At 33.2% G+C, this 22,324-nt stretch overlaps 2 protein-coding genes across 2 annotated transcripts; both read left to right on the top strand.

Annotated features, from left to right (window-relative positions):
- Positions 1-4,648: 4,648 nt before the first annotated feature.
- LOC143577783 (calcium-binding protein CML42-like) lies at positions 4,649-6,089 on the top strand. The gene is made up of 2 exons (XM_077061512.1): positions 4,649-4,961; positions 5,821-6,089. The coding sequence occupies exons 1-2, from the start codon at positions 4,649-4,651 to the stop codon at positions 6,087-6,089; spliced, it is 582 nt and encodes a 193-aa protein (XP_076917627.1).
- A 4,236-nt stretch (positions 6,090-10,325) lies between these two features.
- Positions 10,326-13,423, top strand: LOC143577782 (uncharacterized). The gene is made up of 2 exons (XM_077061511.1): positions 10,326-10,873; positions 12,931-13,423. Exons 1-2 carry the CDS (start codon positions 10,329-10,331, stop codon positions 13,421-13,423), a joined length of 1,038 nt encoding a protein of 345 aa, XP_076917626.1. The 5' UTR covers positions 10,326-10,328.
- Positions 13,424-22,324: the final 8,901 nt, after the last annotated feature.

Genomic DNA, 22,324 nt, shown 5'->3' with positions numbered 1-22,324 from the left:
TACGAATTCTAGGTTTCGGGTCAACCTGAAAAACCCGGATAAACTTTTAGTTTTAAACCATATATATTTTTAGGTATTATAGGATAAGCCTTAACCACTGACGTATTCAAATTTAGTCCAAATCGATTGTTCTCATTCCACCTATTATGCATCAATTGTTTATTATTTATTAATGTTTTAATTTATAACTAAAAGAAACTATAATCGAACACCCTAATCACGTCATACTGAAGACGATGATGTCAGGCTTGTTTATTATGGTTGAACTTGTTAAATTTTACTTTTTTAGAACGTTTTATCGGTTTATTTTTGTTTTGTTATTGGTTTATTTACATTATGAGTAAAGAAGAATATGTTACATTTAAATTTAGCAATGTATTTTTTTTTCCTAGGATACTCAAAACCCGATTAACCCAACCCGAAAAAACCCAAATCCGAAGAAACCGTGAGAGATTTAGGTTGGGTTTCGGGTCGGGATTTAAAACTTTGAAACCTGAAGAACCCGACCCGAAAAACCCGAAACCCGAAAACTTAACCCTAAGAACACTCCTACCCACATAAGTGTTTAATTTTATGTTATCTTACTATACTAATATAATAAAAGAAAATGTTGAAGCTTAGATGTCAATCCTACATTTCTTATAATTTCTAATATCTCATCTCATTCATTCTAGCTATCCATTGGTCAAAACCATTTTGTCAATTAGGTTGTAACATAGTGTGGATTTTATTCATTGTTGAGTAAAGTGTTATTTTCATACCTGAGTTTTGACTAACTACGCAACTTTAGTATATTTTTTTAATTTCTTGCAAATCAACACCTGATATTTCCAAAATCATACTATTTTAGTGCTTTTTGATAACCACGTTTGTTTTTTCTATTAAGTCTACATAAAATTAATTTAAAAGTACCTTGATAATCACAATTGAAATAACAAACCTTATTTATTTTTATCATTTAGCAAGTCCCGTGTAATACACGGGTTCAAAAGTTAGTAGCTTATATACCGTAATTTTCTTTCAGAGTTATAATTAGATGGTTGGGTCCTTATCAGTCTTTATTGTTTGGATGGCGGTTATATGTAACTAAATAGTACACTTGCATAATTGTCATCTATCTATATATACGACTAATAATTGTGATTCATGCACCAAGTTATGTTAGATTATACTTTGATCTTTAGAATCACGATTTGCGTTGGACGTAATTTCAGACTCCAAGTCACAAGCCGGTGAATTTGAGGGACCAATGATGACAAGTCCGTCATAGTTGATTATGTTTTCTAATTACAAAATGTTTTCTAATTGTATTGTAATTATAATTAGTAATGTCTTAGCTAGCAAGTTAGGTTACTCTATATAAACCAAGTCATGATGGTTAGACATTATAAAAGGTGTGAGACGCAGCCGAGTTAGGGTTCATTTAAAGCACGCAAGAGATGTAACCAAGTTAGGGTTTATCTAGATGCAACCGAGTTAGGGTTCATCAATAATCAAACCGAGTTAGGGTTTGAGAGATCGTAATAAGTTTTTTGAGAGTTAGGTTTTTTGATTAATATAAATGAGAGTTAGTCGTTTACTTCGTGTTTTATTATCGATTGGGACTTGACTTTGTATCAGAGCGGTTACGCTCTTGGAGTTTATTAATTAAAGCCGTGATCGACGAGGGAGGTTTGATCAAGTTGGATCATAACCGTAAAATTGAACGATCGGAGGAGCGAAAGAATTGTTGGATTAAAAAAAAGTTGGAAGATGGTCGTCTGCTTTGAATCAGAATTGAAGGGGGTTTTTTTTTAATTTGTTTTTTCAGTTCTACCCAAAGTCAACTGAAGCTTGTCTTGGTTTTAATGAGGAGTTCAAGGAAACTTAACACAAGTTGGTTTATTTTTTGTTTTCTTGATTAAGCTTGATTTTTGTTCTCTCGTTAAGCAAGTTAAGTTAGTCTATATAAACTGAGTTATGGATAGACATTAGATAGACACACGAGATAAAACCAAGTTAGGGTTTATCGAGAGAAACACGAGTTATGTATAATAGAGGTTTTTAAATTATATTTCCTCTATATAATGTTGAGAGTTATTATATATTAATTATTGTGTGTTTACGTTTTGATGAGTTATATTAATTCTTCTTTGAATTGTTATTATTGAAGAGTACCTGGTCCGAAATAATAGTTGGCCCACGAAACATATAAAATGAACTAGAAAATGACTAGGATAAAGGTCGCTTTCATGTTGTTAGATGGTTATTTCGTGAGGACCAATGACATAAAAATGAACTCAGCCTTGATCTTACCATTATAAATACTGAAGTAGAGAAAGGAGTACAGGCCAGTGAAATAAGAACTAAGAAAACACTTATGAGAAATGACGGAGAAATGCTAATAGGAGAAATCCTGGAGAAGCAGTGTTTTGCTGATACTTTGTTTGGATTATGCTTTGATCCTTAAACACTCGGATCATAATTTGGATTATACTCATAAAAAAACTCAGATTTCCTCTTCAATTATTAATTTCGTCGTACACTTTGTTTGGATTATACTTTGATCTTTAGAACCACAATATAACAAAAGAAACACAAAGGCCTAAGAATTAAAGTGATACATAAGTGTTACATAAAAGAACATAACAAATTTGCCTAATAACTTGGCATAATGAAGATATTCTACATTCAACATAAATTGGCAATTATGGGTGTCTCAAGATACGATACTAATGGTTAAAGAGCGGCATGTGAATCAAAATACGAGGGCATTCGGATCAGTTCATAAGTCAAAATTAAGGTTTGGCTTGACGGGTTAATGGGTACATTAATCGGGTGAGACTTTGATGAAATCGCGCATGGGGATCGAGTGATCTTGTCATCAGGATCATTGTTGCTGGAGATTCTCTAGGTTAGAGCAATTACCATGATGATGTATGAGTTGTGTTCTTAAGGTGATGTTTTTGTGGTTCTTTGGTTGTAAAGGGTTGTCTAGGCTAGTTGCTTGTCAAAATAAAATAAATAAATAAAATGCACTTAATTTTTATTTTCATATCAACAAACTGAAACAAAACCGATTAAATCCAAACTAGCATACTTGACTTTTAGTTCCAGGAAACTAATTTGATTAAAAACCAAGGAACCCGAATTATATTGGGATATGGATTTTTCTATTTGTACAACTAATTAAACATTTAGCATTTTTAAAAATCGAGCAACCCGAAATTCGAACCAATGATTACACATATTTCGTAAATTCCCATTTATCTATTAAAACACGATCAAATCAAAATTCAATTTTAGGTTCGTTTTAGCTACTCTAAATTCGTTTGGTTCAGTTTCAACTTTCAACCAAAAGATATTCAAATCGACCCAACCCGATGAACAAAATAAACCTATTTCAACCTTGGGACACTATCAAAAACTTATCATTAATAAAAGCTAATGTATCACCTTTATTCTTTATCATATTGTATTATAGAATTTATAGTGGAAATCTTTGCATGTTTCCCACATGCATTATTATTAATAATGTATCATCCAACTAGCCTGGTGAGTAGTGTAATATCATGTGCTAAATGATTTTTTTAGGACGACTTTGTTGTGTGTTACGTCACCACGTTATTCAATATTGGAGAGTCACATTGCCATACTTCGACAAGGCTATATCATTTTAACCGGACCTACACTGGTTTCAAAGTTTTGATTGGGCGTTTCCCGAGAAACTATACTATCGACTGCCACTTGGCAATCGTCATGCCACCACTAGAGCAAAGCTTTCTAACGTAACACATGATAAGACAAAATCCTGGGTGAACTTAGAATTCAAATTGACAACCTCACAATGCCTAACTCAAAGTCTTCATTATCATATTCACCAAAGTGATACAGGTGGAGATCAAAGTTGGGTATTCACATATGTTAATGGTTAATATGCTTAGGATTGGCATATCATGTATACTCGTACACGATAAGACACGAACACGAAACATGTATATCTGCACACGACACGAAAACTTATCGTGTACCTGTATCCCAAACCCAAACACGAACCTGCTAATACCATATATACACGATAAGACACGAACCTGTTACTACAGGTGGCGCCGCTGCAAGTATGAGAAAGTCGAATAGCTAGAGAATCGGAGATGTGGAGGGAAACCACAAGACTACCGGAGAGGGAGAATCAAAGAAGGGTTTGCATGCTATTTGCTTATATTGGATTGAAATGATATGCACCGTGTTCAATTGTTTGGTATAAAAGATAATGGTTAACTATTTATGGTATATAGCATATTATATTATTATATATATTTTTTATTTTAAAAAAAAATTAATCAGATACTAATGAATACTTAACAGGTAAACGACTATTTTACCTGATTAAATAAGAAAATTAATATATCGATTCGTATTTACCAATTTAGAACACTAATCCAGTAAAGACTATACCTCACACATATTAAATATCATGTGTAACCGTAAATCACTCACAACCGTTGGATCAGATCCTGCCAGCCAAATCAAATTATTAATCCATAATTTCACGATCTCGATCTCGATCTCAAACCGCCAATAAATTCACATTCACATCCAAACCAAATTCACATTCAATTCAAATTCAAATTCTCTAACCGAAATTTAATCCGAAGGCGGATCAACCACCATGGAACCGCCTTCCACTACCGTCAACCAACTCAAATCCTCCTCCTTCCGCCTCCGATCGCACTCGTTAAACTCCGTCCGCCTTCGTCGAATATTTGACTTGTTTGATACGAATCATGATGAACTCATTACCGTTGACGAGCTCAGCCGCGCCTTGATTCTTTTAGGCCTCGATACGAACATGAAGGAATTGGATTCGATTATTAGAACGTTTATTCAGGATGGGAACTCCGGTCTCACGTTCGATGATTTTACGAATTTACATAGGGAAATCGATGACTTGTTCTTCCGGTTGGATGACGGAGATGGATTAGGTAATTGTTTGTGTTCGATTATTTAACTTTAAACGGACATCAGGACTTGATTGGACAAATATCATGTTCGTTGAAAAATGAACATGTTCGTGTTAAATGAACACGAAATCGGACAAATATTTGTGTTCGCTTAAAAAATGAGCATGTTTGTGTTCGTTTATGTTTATATTTAAAATTTAAACGAGACAGTTCACGTTTAAATGAATACGAATATGAACACATAATAGGATAAGTATTTGTGTTCATGTTCGTTTGTTGAAAAAATTAATATGTTCGTGTTTGTTCATTTAACTTTCGAACATGAACACTTAGTCAGAATGTTCGTACATTTAAAATCTAAACAACATTTATAATTGACAAAATCGGATAAATATTTGTATTCATGTTTTTTCGTTTAAAAAATGAATATGTTCGTGTTCATTTATACCCGTACAATTAAAATCTAAATGAACATGAACACGAATATGAACATGAACACTTAATTGGATAAGTATTTGTTTTCATGTTCGTTCGTTTAAAAAGTGAACATGTTCGTGTTTATTTATGCTCGTAAAATTAAAATATGAACGAATAGGTCATGAACATAAAATGCACATACTTGACAAAATCGGACAAATACTTATGTTTATGTTCATTCGTTTAAAAAGAGAACAACTTCGTATGATCATTTAAAATTTAAACAAGCATAATAATTGAACAAAAATAAAGGAATATAAATGAACACATATGAATTAACATAAACTAGAGTAAATGAATGTTAACGAGATAAACAACAAAAAAGGCGTTGAACACAAACTTTTTGTTTATTAAACAAACGAGCATACAGTTCACTAAATGTTCAGTTGCTTTATATGTTTAGCTAACAACGACGACGAAAATGAGGACATTGCCGATAGCGGTAAAAAAGAGGAGGCGGATTTGACGGAGGCGTTTAAGGTGTTCGATGAAGATGGAGACGGATACATATCAGCGACGGAGTTACAAACGGTTTTGGTGAAGTTAGGGTTTGCGGAAGGTAATGAGATTGCGAGAGTGAAGATGATGATCTCCTCGGTCGATCGGAATCATGACGGACTTGTTGATTACACCGAGTTTAAAGACATGATGCGTAATGTGATTGTTCTTTAACTAATGGCTTTGTTTCCGGTGAATGTAACAATTTATGATGTTGTGCACGTTTGTAATATTATTATTGACAATTACATACTTGGAATTTAAGATATTTGGTTCAAATTGTATTTTTATTTATTATATTATTAAGTTACTTTATTTTTTTTAAAATTTTAAAATAATATACAGGGCTGTAAACGAACTGAACCGAGCCGGACGAGACATAGTCCGTGCACACCCATTGACGGACAAATGAACGGTTCACGAACACTCTACCGAATGAAAATTTGTACGTATCGGTGTCCGTCCATTAAAGAATTGAGTTTGTTCGTGTCCGTTCGTTAATATTGAAAACGACACTAGCGGCCGCTAATGGACAAATGAACAAACAAACACTAATGAACATTAACGGACAAACATACATAAATGACTCTAATAAACAGACGAACAAAAACAGTCACATACTAATTTCAAAAGGTATAATCATTACCGGGCGGACGTTCACAAACACAATTGAACGAGAGCGGTCTATGTCTGGTTCGTCCGTTAAGCTTATTGAATAAAATTTTTTTGTTCATGTCCGGTCCGTTTATTAAACAGATGAACATAGACAAACTTCTCGCCGAAAGGAAGTTCGACGGACGTCCGGTTCGCTTACAACCCTAATTATATATGTCATGTTCAGGTTAATCATTGTTGTACATTCAATATCTATCATTATTTTAACACGTCAATTAGACATGATCGAAACAAGTACTCCTTCCTCCTCAAACTTCATCAACTTCACAAACTTTGTTGGCGATGTTATGTGAAGCCTTACCACATTATCCTATTTCGAGTCCAACAACAAACTCAAATGAAGTATGCGATGCTTATGGAGGATGAGTGAGCTTTTGATTTCGAAGGAGGTGCGTTTTTACTTTTTGATGCATAGATAACCTAGAATTCGTGTACCCGAACTTATATATTTGTTCGGGATTTAACATGTCTACTTGAGAACGTTGTAGCTTTGCATATTTCTTGTTTCCTTTTCAGTTTGTACCTCGCTAACAAATTCATGCGGACACACTTTAACGTTACATGTATGTCATGTCTTCAAGTGTCGTTATATACAATAGTATAAATAAAAAATATATACCTTTGTTAATACATTGTGACATGTTAGTTATAACCAAACAAAGATGGTTAAATGTGAAAAAAAAAAAAAAAAGAAACAAATACTGTACTTTTTATGTATTTTAAATTTTTAATCTTTAGCTAAAATAGAGTTAAATAAGATAACTAAACATGAATGTAATTAACTTATCTCCAATAGCTTATAGCTTGCTTGCCACTCAAAACTTTTAAAAGAAAGGCTAACAAAAGAACTATGCAGTTAATGAGGTGAAAAATCGGTTAGCGGTCAAGGGCCATTATTTGATATATAGGTTATCGTAGTGTCATAGCAGTGAGAAAGTGGTAATTTTAATATCATGCATCATATATATATTAACAGTAATATATAAAGTAAAAAACACAAAAGTATCAATAGCTGAAACATGATTCAGTCATAAGCAACGAAATCTTCCTCCGAGTCCACGTCAACCAAGGAGTCGTTGGTAGACGAAAGAGCGAGAACATGACATTTCTAGGGTTTGGATAAAAAAAACTGGTTATAAACAAATAAAAGATCAAATTTGAAGTTTGAGATATTTTGGTATTTTCTTAGTTTAGCCCAAATATACCAACCTTGAAACTCGGTGCTATGACCGCTGTCTAGGAATAAAAAATCAGTCAAATAACGATCAATAGCGCCGCTAATAGTGGTTCCGCTATTATGGATCGCTATTGGCACCGCTATTTTGCAAAGGTCCGCTAACCGTTATCCCACTGCTAACGCACCGCTATTGACCGCATAACATTATCTAACACATAAAATGTATCTAAACATCAATACACATACATGACATGTCATGTTTTCATAAAAATCATGCACCTAGCTTATATTTTACAACTTTTTTTTAAACGACCAACGAATAAAGCGGGCTAACTAAAGTAACCTGATAGTAAAAGACGACCCTACATGCCTACGATTGCACACAACGCTGGGTAGACAAGCCCACCAACTCCTGTTCTGACTAAAGCCCACCTCTCAAAGGTCTATTGCGGTAAAATTTGATTGGAACTGAATTCAAACTTGAGACTTTGAAGCCTCCAATCCAAATCTTCAATTTCCATTTCATGACAGTGGAGCTAAAACTAATCAGCATTTTACAACAAAATGTTAACGGAGAGTTTCAACACTTGAAAAGTTGAAAATAAATTGAAGAGGATTTATAAATATATGCATATAAAAATATTATTAATTTATTATATGATAACAAAAATCAATTTTGCTCCTTAAAATTATCATTTAATCATAAGTAATAAGAAAGATTCCTCACACAAATCATGCATGACCAGTAATCTTCTAGTCGACATAACTATTACGTAAAAACAAGATTTTTGTTTTATAATATAATAAAAATAATAAATCATCTAGACAAAGGTCGGGTTGGAAGGTTGCATCTATTTGGGGATATTTGTTCTTTCTCTGATTAATTTACATTTATTTGAATGTATTTATCTACCATCCAAAAATTTTAAATATTATGAACTATGATAAATTTATTATCAACCGGGTTTTATATATGCGTCATCAAGGAAATGCAAATTGTCTTGCATTATTATTTAAATAAATATATGTATATATTTATTTCTTTTCCCAAGACTAAAAAGAATATATATATATATATATATATATATATATATATATATATATATATATATATTCTTTTCATTATCAATAACCATATGATGTTATCATATTGTGTGACATGGCACGTTTGTCAAACACATTATTTCCTTACACACTAAAACACACTAAAATGAACATGTTTTTTAAGTTGGTTATATGACATTATGCATTTAACACGATTAAATGTCCGTAGATAGTAACATGAATAACACACTTAACATGATCACATTGGGCCGAATTTTATTGAAATTCAATTAAGAGAATGAACGTTGTATCTTCTTATCTTATCCAAATATCTATTGCTTGGAATTCAATCAATAATATCCACTGCAGCGAATTCAAATTTGATATCAAATTTGAATTCGCTGCAGTGGATATTATTGATTGAATTCCAAGCAACGAATACGTTGGATAAGGATATGAAGATATAATGTTCTTTCTCTTAATTGATTTTTAATGAAACTCGGACCAATCTTTTTAGTATGAGCAGTTTAATAACATCAATCGCATCAAGATTTTAAAGCGGCAACTGGCATAACCCACACAATATGGTTAAAATAATAACACAATTAATCAAATAAAATAAATGTTACAAAAGTTACAATTCATAGTAAAGTAGTGTTATACTCGACGCGTTACGACGGGCAGGTTTATAAAACTCGTGCGATGATAAACCCAAACTTTGTGGGTCTTGGACTTTAAGGCGGTAAGTCGACGCATATTTCGGTCTATTTCGGTTAAGTGTGTTATAATACCGGAACTAAAAACCAAAAATAAAACAAAAACGTATAAAATTTGAGGTGGATCAACTGAGTGGCGTCAGTCGGTAACACTTGGTCGTTGGGAAGATCCGAGCATTTCCGATCCATAAAGTTGAGGCGGTGAGCCTACGCAAATTCGGTTTAGTTCCGTTGCATTGTTATACCGGAATTAAAACAAAATGCAGTGAGCCTAAACAATTCATTTCCGTTATGTTTGTCACAGTACCGTAGCTAAAACAAAAGGTAAGGACCAATACGGTGCCGTCAAATGGCCCAATCGACACTTAGTGGCACCAAAGTTTGTAATTATTATATATAATAATAATAATTACAATATACTTAATTATGTATAAACCTACATCGTGTTAATAAACAAATCATTACCGTCAATTTATTTATCTATTTAACATGATAAGTTAATGCGGTTTTTATGTCATAGACGGGTTAATTAATCTGGGTTGAACTTGTTAAGTCATGCTTTCAGTCGCGCTTATGGCCCGTACCCGCTAATTAAAACACTAATCTATTTAACTTAATGTCAAGTAATGTTGTGTGATCGGTTCACATTATAAATTGTCGGCTATAGCCCTTAACGAGATTAGCTATAATTTAAAATAAATCCTTCATCTAAATATAAATATTATTCTAACACTAAAGAGGCCCATTGACCATTCAACAAGCATATAAAGTTAGAATTAGTCTCATTCGGGTTGAACAAGCATGAAACACTTGCAAGATCAAGAAAGCTTCTCCTTCTCTACTTCTTCGAAAAACGACCTTTTCTCCGACGACGAAGATGGTGAATCCGACAATCACAATAATACCAAAGGCCGTATTTCAGGCCATCACCAAAACGACTATTTTGAAATAACTCTACCCCCGCCTCCACCATCCCCATCTGCCACCAAAACCAATAATAATGACGCAAAAGAAGAGGAATTCGAGTTTTGTTTCTCTTTTAACTCTTCATCAACCCTTGTCAAGTTTCCAACCACCCCCATTTCCGCTAACTCCAACCACCCGTTCCACCACCACAAGTGTCACAAGCCGCCTATGACCACCTCCACTTTTGCAACATCTCAATTGGTCAATATTGTTGATAGAAAACATAACCAATGTAACAAAATCAAGAGTTCAATGAACTACAAGCGTATATTAAACGCAAGTAGCCCACGATGTCATCAAAGCCTAATCTCACCGTATAAATTTCCACCTTCTCGGCTGCAAACGTTCGAAGAAACCCAACGGGGCCTCGTTAAAAATAGGTAAATTTATTATTGTCACAAATTTATTTTTTTTACACCTAATAATTTTAAAAATTATATATTCAAGATAAATAAAATATTTGCCGTCTTGTTAAGCTAGTTTGATTAGGCCAAGTGCATGTTAATATGTTACATGTTATTGTCTTATTGTTTTGTTTTGTCGTACGGACAAGACATATTCCATTTACGTATTGGTTTTTTAATTTGGGTTTCATTAACTAAGGGTAAGCTTTCACGTTTTTATTAATCATTTAATCCGTGTAAAATTTACTATAACAAAACTTTAATTCACTATCATGTGATTTAGTTGAACATCTTGAACAAAAAGAGGTACAAAGTTTGGCACGTAACAATAGGAGTAAACGTTGTAACACATATTTAGTCGCGTCACAGTGAGAAGATATCTCTCGCTAAGCTTCCGTTTGAGAGTAAATTTATCGATATAGGGAGTATAATTGTGTAAAATAGAGTTTAAGGTTAGACGGCATAAGCTAATTATATCGTAGATGAGTATTTACACTCGTTCTTGGTTTGGATTGTTTCCTATGGAGCAGACTATTTTGTCAGGGGTTAAGAGGCTCTTGTCATAGATCGTGTGGGGCACACAATGTACGAGTTGTCATCGTTTGGGCACTACATGCTCGCAGTACTACCCTGATTGTCGTTTTTTAGTGGTTGTACACTCTAGAACTTGTGCCACGAGGAAGTGCTGAACTTGCTCCAGAGTTGCATTTCTTCGGAGCTGGAGCTCAAGCTCTCTATAACTCATGCCCCTCTACGAATTTTTAGCTTCGGGTGCTACTTAACTCTAAACTAGTGTTTTACACATTATACTCTTTATATTCATATACTTATAAGAAATTACTGACCAAAGCGTAGTTGGGGGCGACGAGGGCGAGAACCCTCCCCCCCCCCCCCCCGGCGATAAGTGGGGCATGTATTTGTCGCCGGCTTGTGTATGAGGCTGATGACATGGCAATCAAGTATTGAGGGGTGGGGCGATTTGTGGGATATAGCATCGCCCCCGGGCTACATATCGCCCCTTAGGGGTGTTCACGGTTCGGTTTGAAACCGTGAAACCGTCCAAACCGGTCATCTGCTTGGTTTCATGGTTGGTTTTTTTCATAACTTTCGGTCGGTCGGTTTCAAAAGATTCAAACCGTGGCAAACGGTTTGGTTTACGGTTTACAACAAAAACCAACCGTATAAACCGGACCGGACCGTGTATTAATTTATTTATATTTTTTTTATGTATATATGTATTCAAATATAATGCGGGACATAATTAACTTAACATTGCTTATAATGTATATAAGAGAGATGTATTACTAAACATTATATACTAAACAATGTAGAAAGGATTGGCAAAGCCCAAATTCATACTATATTAAACTTAGCAGATTGTGGCTAGATTATGTTTACTTGTGTGTATACTTGTTAAACTTTACAAATTCTTGATAACTTTACTATAATATATCATACGTTAATTGGACATCTTGTATAAAACCGAACAAGCTCAAACCGTAAAACCAAACCGCTACTAACGGTTTGGTTCGGTTCGGTTTAAGAGTTCTGCGGTTCGGTTTTGGTTTACAAAAATAAAAACCGTTACCAACGGTTTGGTTCACGGTTTGACCCAAAAACCGTAAAAACCGGACCGTGAACACCCCTATCGCCCCTCCACATGTCAACCCCCTCTATTTTGTAGCCCCTCCACTACACATAGCCTTACGCCTTTGTCTTCTCGTAAGATTCTCACCATGACAAGACTACCAATGCGTTACTAATACAATCGTTTCCGGTCATTGAGGCTAGGCGTTGCAACTCTTTTTGCCAAAACATTAGCCTGCTTTTTTTTATTTTTTTTTTAACTTTAATGACCAAGTGTTAATAAACTAAAAGGTTAGTTACATAAAAAAGTTGTCATTATATATAACAACAAAATTGTACAAAAAAAAATATTTTATTTAGTATGATAATAAATTACAATTAAAAATATTTTCTTGATTGATACACACATAATTAATATAATTTTCTTTTCTTATTCACTTTTGAAGGAATTCAACTAGGTTGGGAGGCATAGGGAAATTCATGATCAAACTAAGATCAATCAAAAGCATGTTACGGTCGTCGTTAAATGCTTCTCGACGACTGCAACCGCCGGCAAAAGTCAAAGTCAACAAGAAGAACAAGAGAACTTCCATTGATTACAAGCAAAGAGATTATAGTCATATGACCAACAAAAGCAGCAGTAACAACATTGTTTCAAATATTTTTAGTCAAAAACAAATTTTGGAGGAAGAAAAATCTTTGAAAAAAGTAAATTTCTATAGTTTTAGTAAAATGCTTGATGTAATTATGAAGAGTATTAGAACGACTCGAAGATCAAAGCATACATATAGTAAAAGTTGTCCGGCCTCGATTAAATCCTCCCCAATGCACGACATTGATGTTGGGAATGCTCGCGATGAAAGAAGGAATTCATTTTACTCGAGAGATCATTCCATTCAAGCTGCGATCGCACATTGCAAGAAATCATCGGGAAAATAATATTTGGCTTATTTGTGTTTTATATATTGATAATGTATGTGTGAATTGTATTTTAAAATTTGATTTTGTTTACGTAATTAGCAAAAATTTTAAAAACAAGTTACATCAATATATAGTCAAGTTGAACAACTTTGAAGCCAGAAAAGTTTTCTGTTTTCTTTATTATTATTACTTTTATTCATGAACAACTTTACCGTCCGATGGTATCTACAACAGCCTACCCAAAATTACATTTCAATCATTTAAAATTAGGCCTCTTCATAATTTATAAAAAAACAACCGTCTTTATTTATTTTTTTTTACTATCAACAAATAAAGCTTGGTTATCCGGATATCTCAACGGCAAAAGACTATCTCATACGTTCGCAATTGTAGACAGCTCTGGGTAGCCCTAGCCCACGTTCTCCTATTCTCGAAAAAAACCCGCCGCCAAAATGCTTACAATGGTAAAACCCGACTGGACCTGATTCGAAGTTGAGTACTTGCGGCCCCCATCCCAAATCTTAACTTATTAAATAATTTAGAGAAATTGTTTTCTTAAAGTCGAGAATTTAGTTAAAATATTTAATGTCTTACGGTTATATCCATTTGTAATTTAAGGTGCTCGTACTCGAATCAAAATTCATGTACCCCATCAAAATTTAGTATTTCAACTTTTGTTGAATGCTTATATGCTACATTGCTACTTCATTACTTACACTTTATTATTCTACTAGTAGAAAACCCGCGCAATGCAGCGGGGTCGATAATTTATAACGCGGTACTCATTTTTTATTGGTTTTCATATTTGTATAATATTTTACAAAAGTTTGAAATTAAAGTTCTAGCTTGTATGCTATAAAACTTATTTAATAATTTTTTTGGCTTAAAAATAATAATTTTCATTTGTATTTTTATGTACTCAACCAAACTCTTGAACTTGACTTTAAAAACAGGATTGTAATTGTAAGATTAAAGATAACATTCAAACATATTTCAAATGAATGTTATATACTTATTTGATCACTTCTTGCTTAATGCCTACAAATGATCAGCAAAAGTCAATAGGTATATCAAAGCAATTGCTTAACTTCACTAATACTCCTAAAGTGTGACATTAGTGCCAGATTGCAACATAGTCTTAACTACAAAAACTAAGGTCATGTGAATCTAGTATTGATCACACTCCATAAAAAGAAACTGTACACACCATTAATCTTTAAAGTTGACTTTCATCATACACAAATCAATCTCTCCAACATCATCGTTTACATGTAAATAATCATCATCAAACTAATAAAAAATAATATGTGTGCTTGGTATTGACTTGCCATCATCATCTTGGTTTCCATTGAATCCAAGAACAGTATACTGCATGTCAAAACTTTTCATCCCGACCTCTTTTGACCCACAGAACCGCTTATCGTTGTATAGATATAACCTCTGTAACCATAATCAACCTGTTATTTAAAAATATATACATATATATATATTTTGAATAGATGAAAATGTGAATCGAGTCAACCTGACCTGCATTCGCACGTTTTAGGAAAGCACCCAATTTAACCACCCAAAACCGCCCCTTTTGCTACCTCTAGTTTAGAAAACTAAAAACCTAACCTCACGTGTTAGTGGATACTCTTCAGAACCGCATAAGTCAAATTTAAGGTTTCACAACGAAGGACAATCACAACCAAAACTAAATCAAATCATATATGAGGTCAACTCACCATAGGATGCCCTTCTAACATCTTAAGCAGACATAATGTAAGTTGAAATCATGAGAAAAATTAAGAGGAGACTAAACAAAGAACATAATGAACATACGATTGGATTAACAAAAATATATCAAACGAGTTGTTCTGAATTACTTTTGTCTGAATGGATCAAACAGAAAAATTGTTAAAAAGCAAAAGATCAAACGAGCTGAAATATGTCAAAAAATACTGCAACCTTAACTTTTTTTGTTAACTAAAACTCTATAACTGGCCCCATTTTCAAATGAAAAACTACTAAAAACAAATTGAAATTAAAAATTTAACAGGAGTTAAATTAAGAGAAAGTGATACACGTATTCATTACCTGGAGCATGATGAAATTGAACCAAGGAAACCCTGTCCGAGCATCTCTCCATGCTGTCAGCAATTCATCATCGTTAAGCCATTAATTAAATAGCATGTGTGTTTGTGTGTGTGTGTGTATTTAAAAAAACTAACCTGTCAAATAAAGGAAACTGGTGGAGAGGTATATTTTTTTCTCTCTTTTTCAGTATCTTTTCTTTGATGCACTGGTAGAAGTATCTTGAAAATAAGCAACCAAATATCCATACAAATGCAAACAAACAGTATTAGAAGCCTATAAATATAATAACAAAGAATGGCACGCCACTCCCTTTTAATTATGGCGATAATGTCGTTGTTGCGGGCTTTAGAAATGATGAAGGAGTATTTGGTTTCTCTATATGTCGACACCCATTCCTTAAATATGTATTAATCAGGACCAGAAATACACAAATAGATTTTAAAAAAAGAGCTAAAAAATAAAAAATTCAACAAAAAGATAACCTCATCCTTTTATTAAAACGTAGCAAATGCATCGAGCTTAAGCTTGAAAAGACTACTCACGAATCAAGCTCGAGCTTTAGAAAACAAAAGGCTTGAAACAAGTCGCGCATGAGGTCTCGTAAGTTAAACGAGCCGACCTCGAGCTTGGGCTCGACTTGAGTCATTTACAGTTTACACCCCTAATGCTATCAAAGAGATCCGCAATTGTTATCAAATTTATATTGATATTTAGAAGCATTTATGGTGGTTACCTCTTTGCATGGTGGAGGTGCTCTTTACCCCATTAATGGTCCGTGATCTTTGAACGTACCCAACCTGCGTTGCACATAGGAAATTTAGTTGCAAAATTTTAAAAATAAAGCTAAATTAAATTGTTGATGCAATAAATGTTTGGCATATTGTTTCTGACCTTAGGAGACTGAATTATAGTCAATCCTTCATCTGCAGTTATATCAAGAAATCTCTAAATTCCACCAAAGGTAGGTTCAACTTATGACTCCTTTTGTTTGGCTAGGCCCACGCTTTCACTTATTATTGGGGCGCAAGCGGGTGATGGTAAGGCTGTCTACATCTTACCCTCCTCAGACCCTACCATAGCATTGCTATTGGTGGGATATACTGAGTACGATGATGATGATGATGATGAAGCGGGTGATGGTAAATTCATATTTTCCTCTGTTACATAAATTCATGTTAAAAGTAAACTCACCTATAGTCATGGTGTAAATGGAACTAATAATTTAGATGCTAAATATAAAATAGGATGTATAATTGAATATATTAAATTTTATAATTTACCTTTGAAACATTGGAGTGAATCGATTTGATTTGGATGGTATTCCCACTTTAAAAGAATCTTGTAAATCTGTGCATTATATAACTTAAGAAACATGAATTTTGTAAGGTTTGAATCAATTGAACAATTTAAATAATGATTATACAGAAACAAGTAACAACAGTTGGTTGTGTTTCATTTATAACCATTGATAAGAGAGCATTACTATAACAATTGTCGAAGGCACAGACAAACCTAATAAGCTGATTATTGAAAGCTGCAGGATGTATTATGCAAAACCCCTTTTCAAAATTCCTGTTGATTTGATTTGATTTGATTTGAGGAGGAGAAACCGATGTAACTATAGAGTTGGAGGGAACATGTTTACAATATAGATAATTACATTTAAATTTTGATTTTCCAAAATAAAATATTTAGTGACAAATTGTAGGGATGATTGAGAAGGCGGGAACAGGCCAATCTCATGGTAATTACATATATTATTATTATTATTATTATTGACTTGTACTTTATGCTTTATTGGCTTGTACATTATAATTCATGCATCGGTTTTAAAAACTTTTTATATCGAAACGTCAAAAAAAAAGAGCTTGTCGCAAAGAGAACTTTCTTTCTTTCTTTTTTTATGAAATAATATGTTTAAAAATAAAGATGAAAATAAAAAAGAATATAAAGTTGTCAAATTGAAGTTTAAAGATGAGGGGGCAAACATTAAAAGTTTTTAAATTTAACAAAATATAACTTAAGTTAAAGGGTAAAAACTGAAACTATTTTTCAATCAATTTCATAGGCACGTGATATTTTAAGTTAGAATTACTATTATGTCCCTATCTAGGCTTGTACCATATGTTTTAGAAATTGTAAATCTCTTAAAATCTTAATCTTAATTTTGCCCATAACTCGTGTGTTATATATAGTAGAGATAACAGTTGAAATACTACTTGATTATTGTTGGCGCTTTGATGCTTGTAGACATTAGGGGTGCAAACGCTATCTTTTTCTAAAACCCAAGGTCGACTGTTTTTCAAGATCGGGCTCGACTCATATATACTTCTTCTTTAATTTATATACATTTTGAATTGTTTTATATACTTTTAGAAAAACCTTATATTATCCTATGCTTAGCTCAAGTTCGTGTAATACATTAAATGAGCTAAAGCTTGGTTGTATAGTGGCAAATTGATACATAGAAGCTATCCAAAAGAGGTAATACTCAATTAAAAAAAAACACAAGGCTCGACAAGCCTAAATAAGCTTCCCTTAGAAGGCTCGGGCTCGGGCTCGATAACTAAATGAGCTTTATTTGAGGCTTGACTTGGCTCGTTTGCATCCCTACTTGTAGTAATGGATCGAGTATGCTACTTGATTTGATTCGAAATTGAATCTTTAGTGTGCTCGTTGACAGAAGTTGAATGTTTAGTTTGTATTCTTTGTAGCAAGAGTAACTCGGTTCACCAATGATTATTAAATGCCAAATCATATTAGCTAATAATAATAATAATAATAATAATAGTTATTAAAAGAGCAACGCCTGACCGCCTAGGCGTTTTTTTAGCGACACGGTGGTTTACCAGCTCCTTAATTACATGTGCTAATTTAGGAGAAAAGTCGGCATTTGCTTATTTTTCTGCTTAATTTTGTTTTATTTTCTTTGACTTATCATATAACCCATTTAAACAACTTACCTAACATTAAATGGGCTAGCATAATTAAGTCAAGTTTTTACACCCGTTTTTGGTTTAGACCGTCATGTTATGTGACACACCTGATAATGTGGAATGCAAAACAGTACAACTTGTCATCACTGGGACACTAGATGCTCACAACACTACCTGATTGTTGTTATGGCATGGTTGTACACCCCACGACATGAGCAGGGTGCTAAACTCGCTCTAGACTTACATTTCTTCGAAGCTCAAGCTCTGTATAATTTGTGTCTTTGTGTTTTCACAGCCGGATGCTATCTAGCCCTAAACTATGCTTTACACATTTATACTCTTTATGTCCATATACTTACTCCCATGTTAAAGACCTGTCTTAGTAACAAATTAATTCTCACCATGATGACACAACTACCTATTCTTTATCTACACAATCTTTTTGGGCATTGAGGATTTGAGGCTAGGCATTGTACCTCTTTCTGCCGATACATTGGGTTGTTTTTTTTATTTTATTTATTATTACCAAGTGTTAATAAACTAAAAGGCTAGTTACATCAAAAGTTTGTCATTATATATAACAACAAATTTATAAAACATCAATACATTTTATTAAGATAATAAACTATAACCAAAAGTACTTTCTTGATTGCTATATATAATGGATTAATTTTGTTTTCTTATTACTTTGAAAGGACTTCAACTAGGATGGGTGGCATAAGGAAATTCATGATCAAACTAAGATCCATCAAAAGCATGTTTCGGTCGTCGTTAAATGCTTCCCGGCGACTACAGTCCTCGAAAAAAGTCAAAGTTAAAGTCAACAATAGAAGTTCCATTGACTACAAGCAACGCCAATGTAGTCATATGACCAACAAAAGCAGTGATAATAACAACCTTATTGCAAACACTTATAGTCAAAAGCATAATATGGAAGATGAAAAATCTTTGAAAAAAATGAATTTTTATAGTTTTAGTAAAATGTTTGATGTAATTATGAAGAGCATTAGAACGACTCGAAGATCAAAACATACATATAGTAAAAGTTGTCCCGTCTCGATTAAATCCTCCCCAATGCACGACATTGATGTTGGGAATGATCGTGATGAAAGAAGGAATTCGTTTTACTCGAGAGATCATTCCATTCAAGCTGCGATCGCATATTGCAAGAAGTCGTTTGGAAAATAATATTTGGCCTTTTTGTGTTTTAATGATATTGTTAATGTTAGAATACTTGTGTTTTCAATGTATTTATTGTGTGTAAAAATATAGTTTTATTTATGTAACTAGCTTTTACATTATTATAATGTTTAATAGTAAGTTACATCAATATATAGTCAATTTAAAGCTTTGAAGCAAAGCAAGACAAGCTTTCTTTTCCATTTTGTTTTCAATAATATGCAATGGTCTGTCAACAGCTTCTTTCAAGATGTTTAGTATTCAAATCGGACTTACAAACGCGGAACTTGAATTAAAGCAAAATTCGAATTTCAAGTTAAAACTCGGTTTTCAAATTTTCGAGTCAAAATAGCAACCATTTCGAATTCACAATTACGATACTTGATCAATTCGAATATTCAAATTCAAAATATAGACACAAGGTTTTGGTTAATAACATATATTGCAATTTGCAACTATTTCATAATTCATATTAGACATGCAAAACCGGTTAATTTAATAACCGGTTAGTGGTCAACGATCAATTAACCAGTTAGACTGATTAATCGGGTCGGGTAATAACCGGTTTTCAAGCACAAAAACCCTAACCAGTTTCTGTATAACTAAACCGGTTGACGGAAAAAAAAAACGGTTTAAAATTTTTTTTAACCTAAAATCGGTTTCGGTTAACCAGTTTCTGGGCCAAAATGTATAACTGGTTACTAACCGTCGGTTTTTCCAGGTTGAAACCAGTTAGAGAATCGGTTAGAAACCGGCACCTCTATTGTAGAATGTATACTCTCTACAAGACTACAACCGTCCACCCCTGGGCCCTGGTTGATCGATTTGAAGCCCAATGGGTACAAGACCCCACTAAAAACTGAGCTAGAAGTACAAAGTTTCAAACTTCAATCATATAAACTTAGGCCTCTTCTCAATTTATCAAAAGGTCTCCCAGCTATTAGAAGCCCAAATCTTAATCCAGCTTTCCATCTAGAGGTGTACAAAACCGGTTTTTTCACAAACCGAACCGGTTTATAAACCTAACTAGCTTGGTCAAAGCCTGATTAAAACTGGTTTGACCGAAACCGATTTGGTTTATAAACCAATTTAGAAGCAAGAGAGGCTGACCTGGTTCAGGTCGGTTTTTCAACCGGTTTGAAACCTTTTATCATCAAACCGGTTCAGTTTTAAAACCGGTTTGGTTGTTCAAGAGGGGAACCGGTACAAAATCGACGGTTTTGGGTCGGTTCATGAACCGGTTTGAGTGAAAAAGGTTTTTTTTTGTACACCTCTATTTCCATCTATTCCAGTCAGTAACTCCTAAAATGCATATAGTGTTCACTTTGTAAAGATTTTAACCGACGTCAATTTAAAGGAGATAAACAGTGTATGCCACTATGCCAAGAGACTATTGACACACAATTTAAAATTACTTATATATTCCATTCAGTCTCCAATTTCTCTCTTGATTTTGGTAATTGTCATATTGCTATATTATAAAAAAAACTTAGTTATATTTATTAGAGAAAAGAATACGAGTAATGATCAGTAATCATTAGATAATAACTCGTTTAGTTGGAACAACGAACAAGTTCTATAGCCTTCCTTTTACGGAAAAAGAAAACATCCAACAAGAGTAATTATTATGATCACACTATTGGAAACTATACTTTTACTGTTGTATGAAAAAAAATTTTACTGTATAGATCATCAGAGACCATATATTATATCGTTATCAACTGCAGTTTATAAAAAGTAAACGAGAGTTATTATGTAACTTTATTGTCTTTTTCTTCAAGGATGTATTTTTTTCTTCAAGGATGTATGAAAACAAGGACAGTAATCGGCCACGTTTCAAACAAAATCCCAAAAATTAAAAATAAATAATTGTTTAAAGGCCATCAGTAATAACCAACTAAATACTATTGAAGGAGACAGCTTACATAAAGTGAAAAAAGTTTAAATATTAAATGCCCATTATTGATAGTTGAATAAACAAAAAATACATTTATAATTACAAGCCTGACGTAATTGTGATCATGGCCCGATGGGAAGATTGTGTCTGTATTCATTCACATAAATAAAGTTTAAAAACTCACATCAACATGGTGCTACATAATTGTTTAGTTTAAAATATATAGTCCACACAACATTTATTCAATAACAAAGGGACAAAACAATATAAAACATGAACTATTATTGCTACACCTTTTTTAATAGGGATTGTTTGGTACAATTATTTGATAATTTCTTCATGCATAACACTTGTCACTTGGTGTACAAACAATAATATTTTTCTATGTATCCTTATAAATAATTAGAAACCTAGCTAATGATTAAATATTTTCATAAGTCATAATCACTTTTACATAATCACTTTTAAGTATAAAATTCGAGAACATGTATTATATTTATCTTTATTGCTTGATATATATTATTAAAAGTTAGATAGGTGGAGTAAACATAAAGAATACACGTAGTGGTAACTAAGCACGATCAGACGTTTTTTTAACGTGACATCCTAGTTAACATTTTTCTAGTTTTGTAGAAAAGTGAGGTGATGGTAAAATGTATCTTTCAGTCATCACATGATTATTACTTTTCAATACTTTATTATAAATAAAAAGATAAATTAAAAGACAAAAAAAAATTGTGATTAGCCCAGCCCTCCCCACCACCGTTGTATATACAGCTAACCAGTCAAAAACCTACCTCACAACTAAGTGGTGTAGCGACATTCCTC

This window comes from Bidens hawaiensis, unplaced genomic scaffold (genome assembly GCF_021521415.1).
Source record: "Bidens hawaiensis isolate Kalapana, Puna unplaced genomic scaffold, B.hawaiensis_p1.1 tig00028802_1, whole genome shotgun sequence".
NCBI lineage: Eukaryota > Viridiplantae > Streptophyta > Magnoliopsida > Asterales > Asteraceae > Bidens > Bidens hawaiensis.
This window is presented reverse-complemented; position numbering and strand designations above follow the sequence as displayed.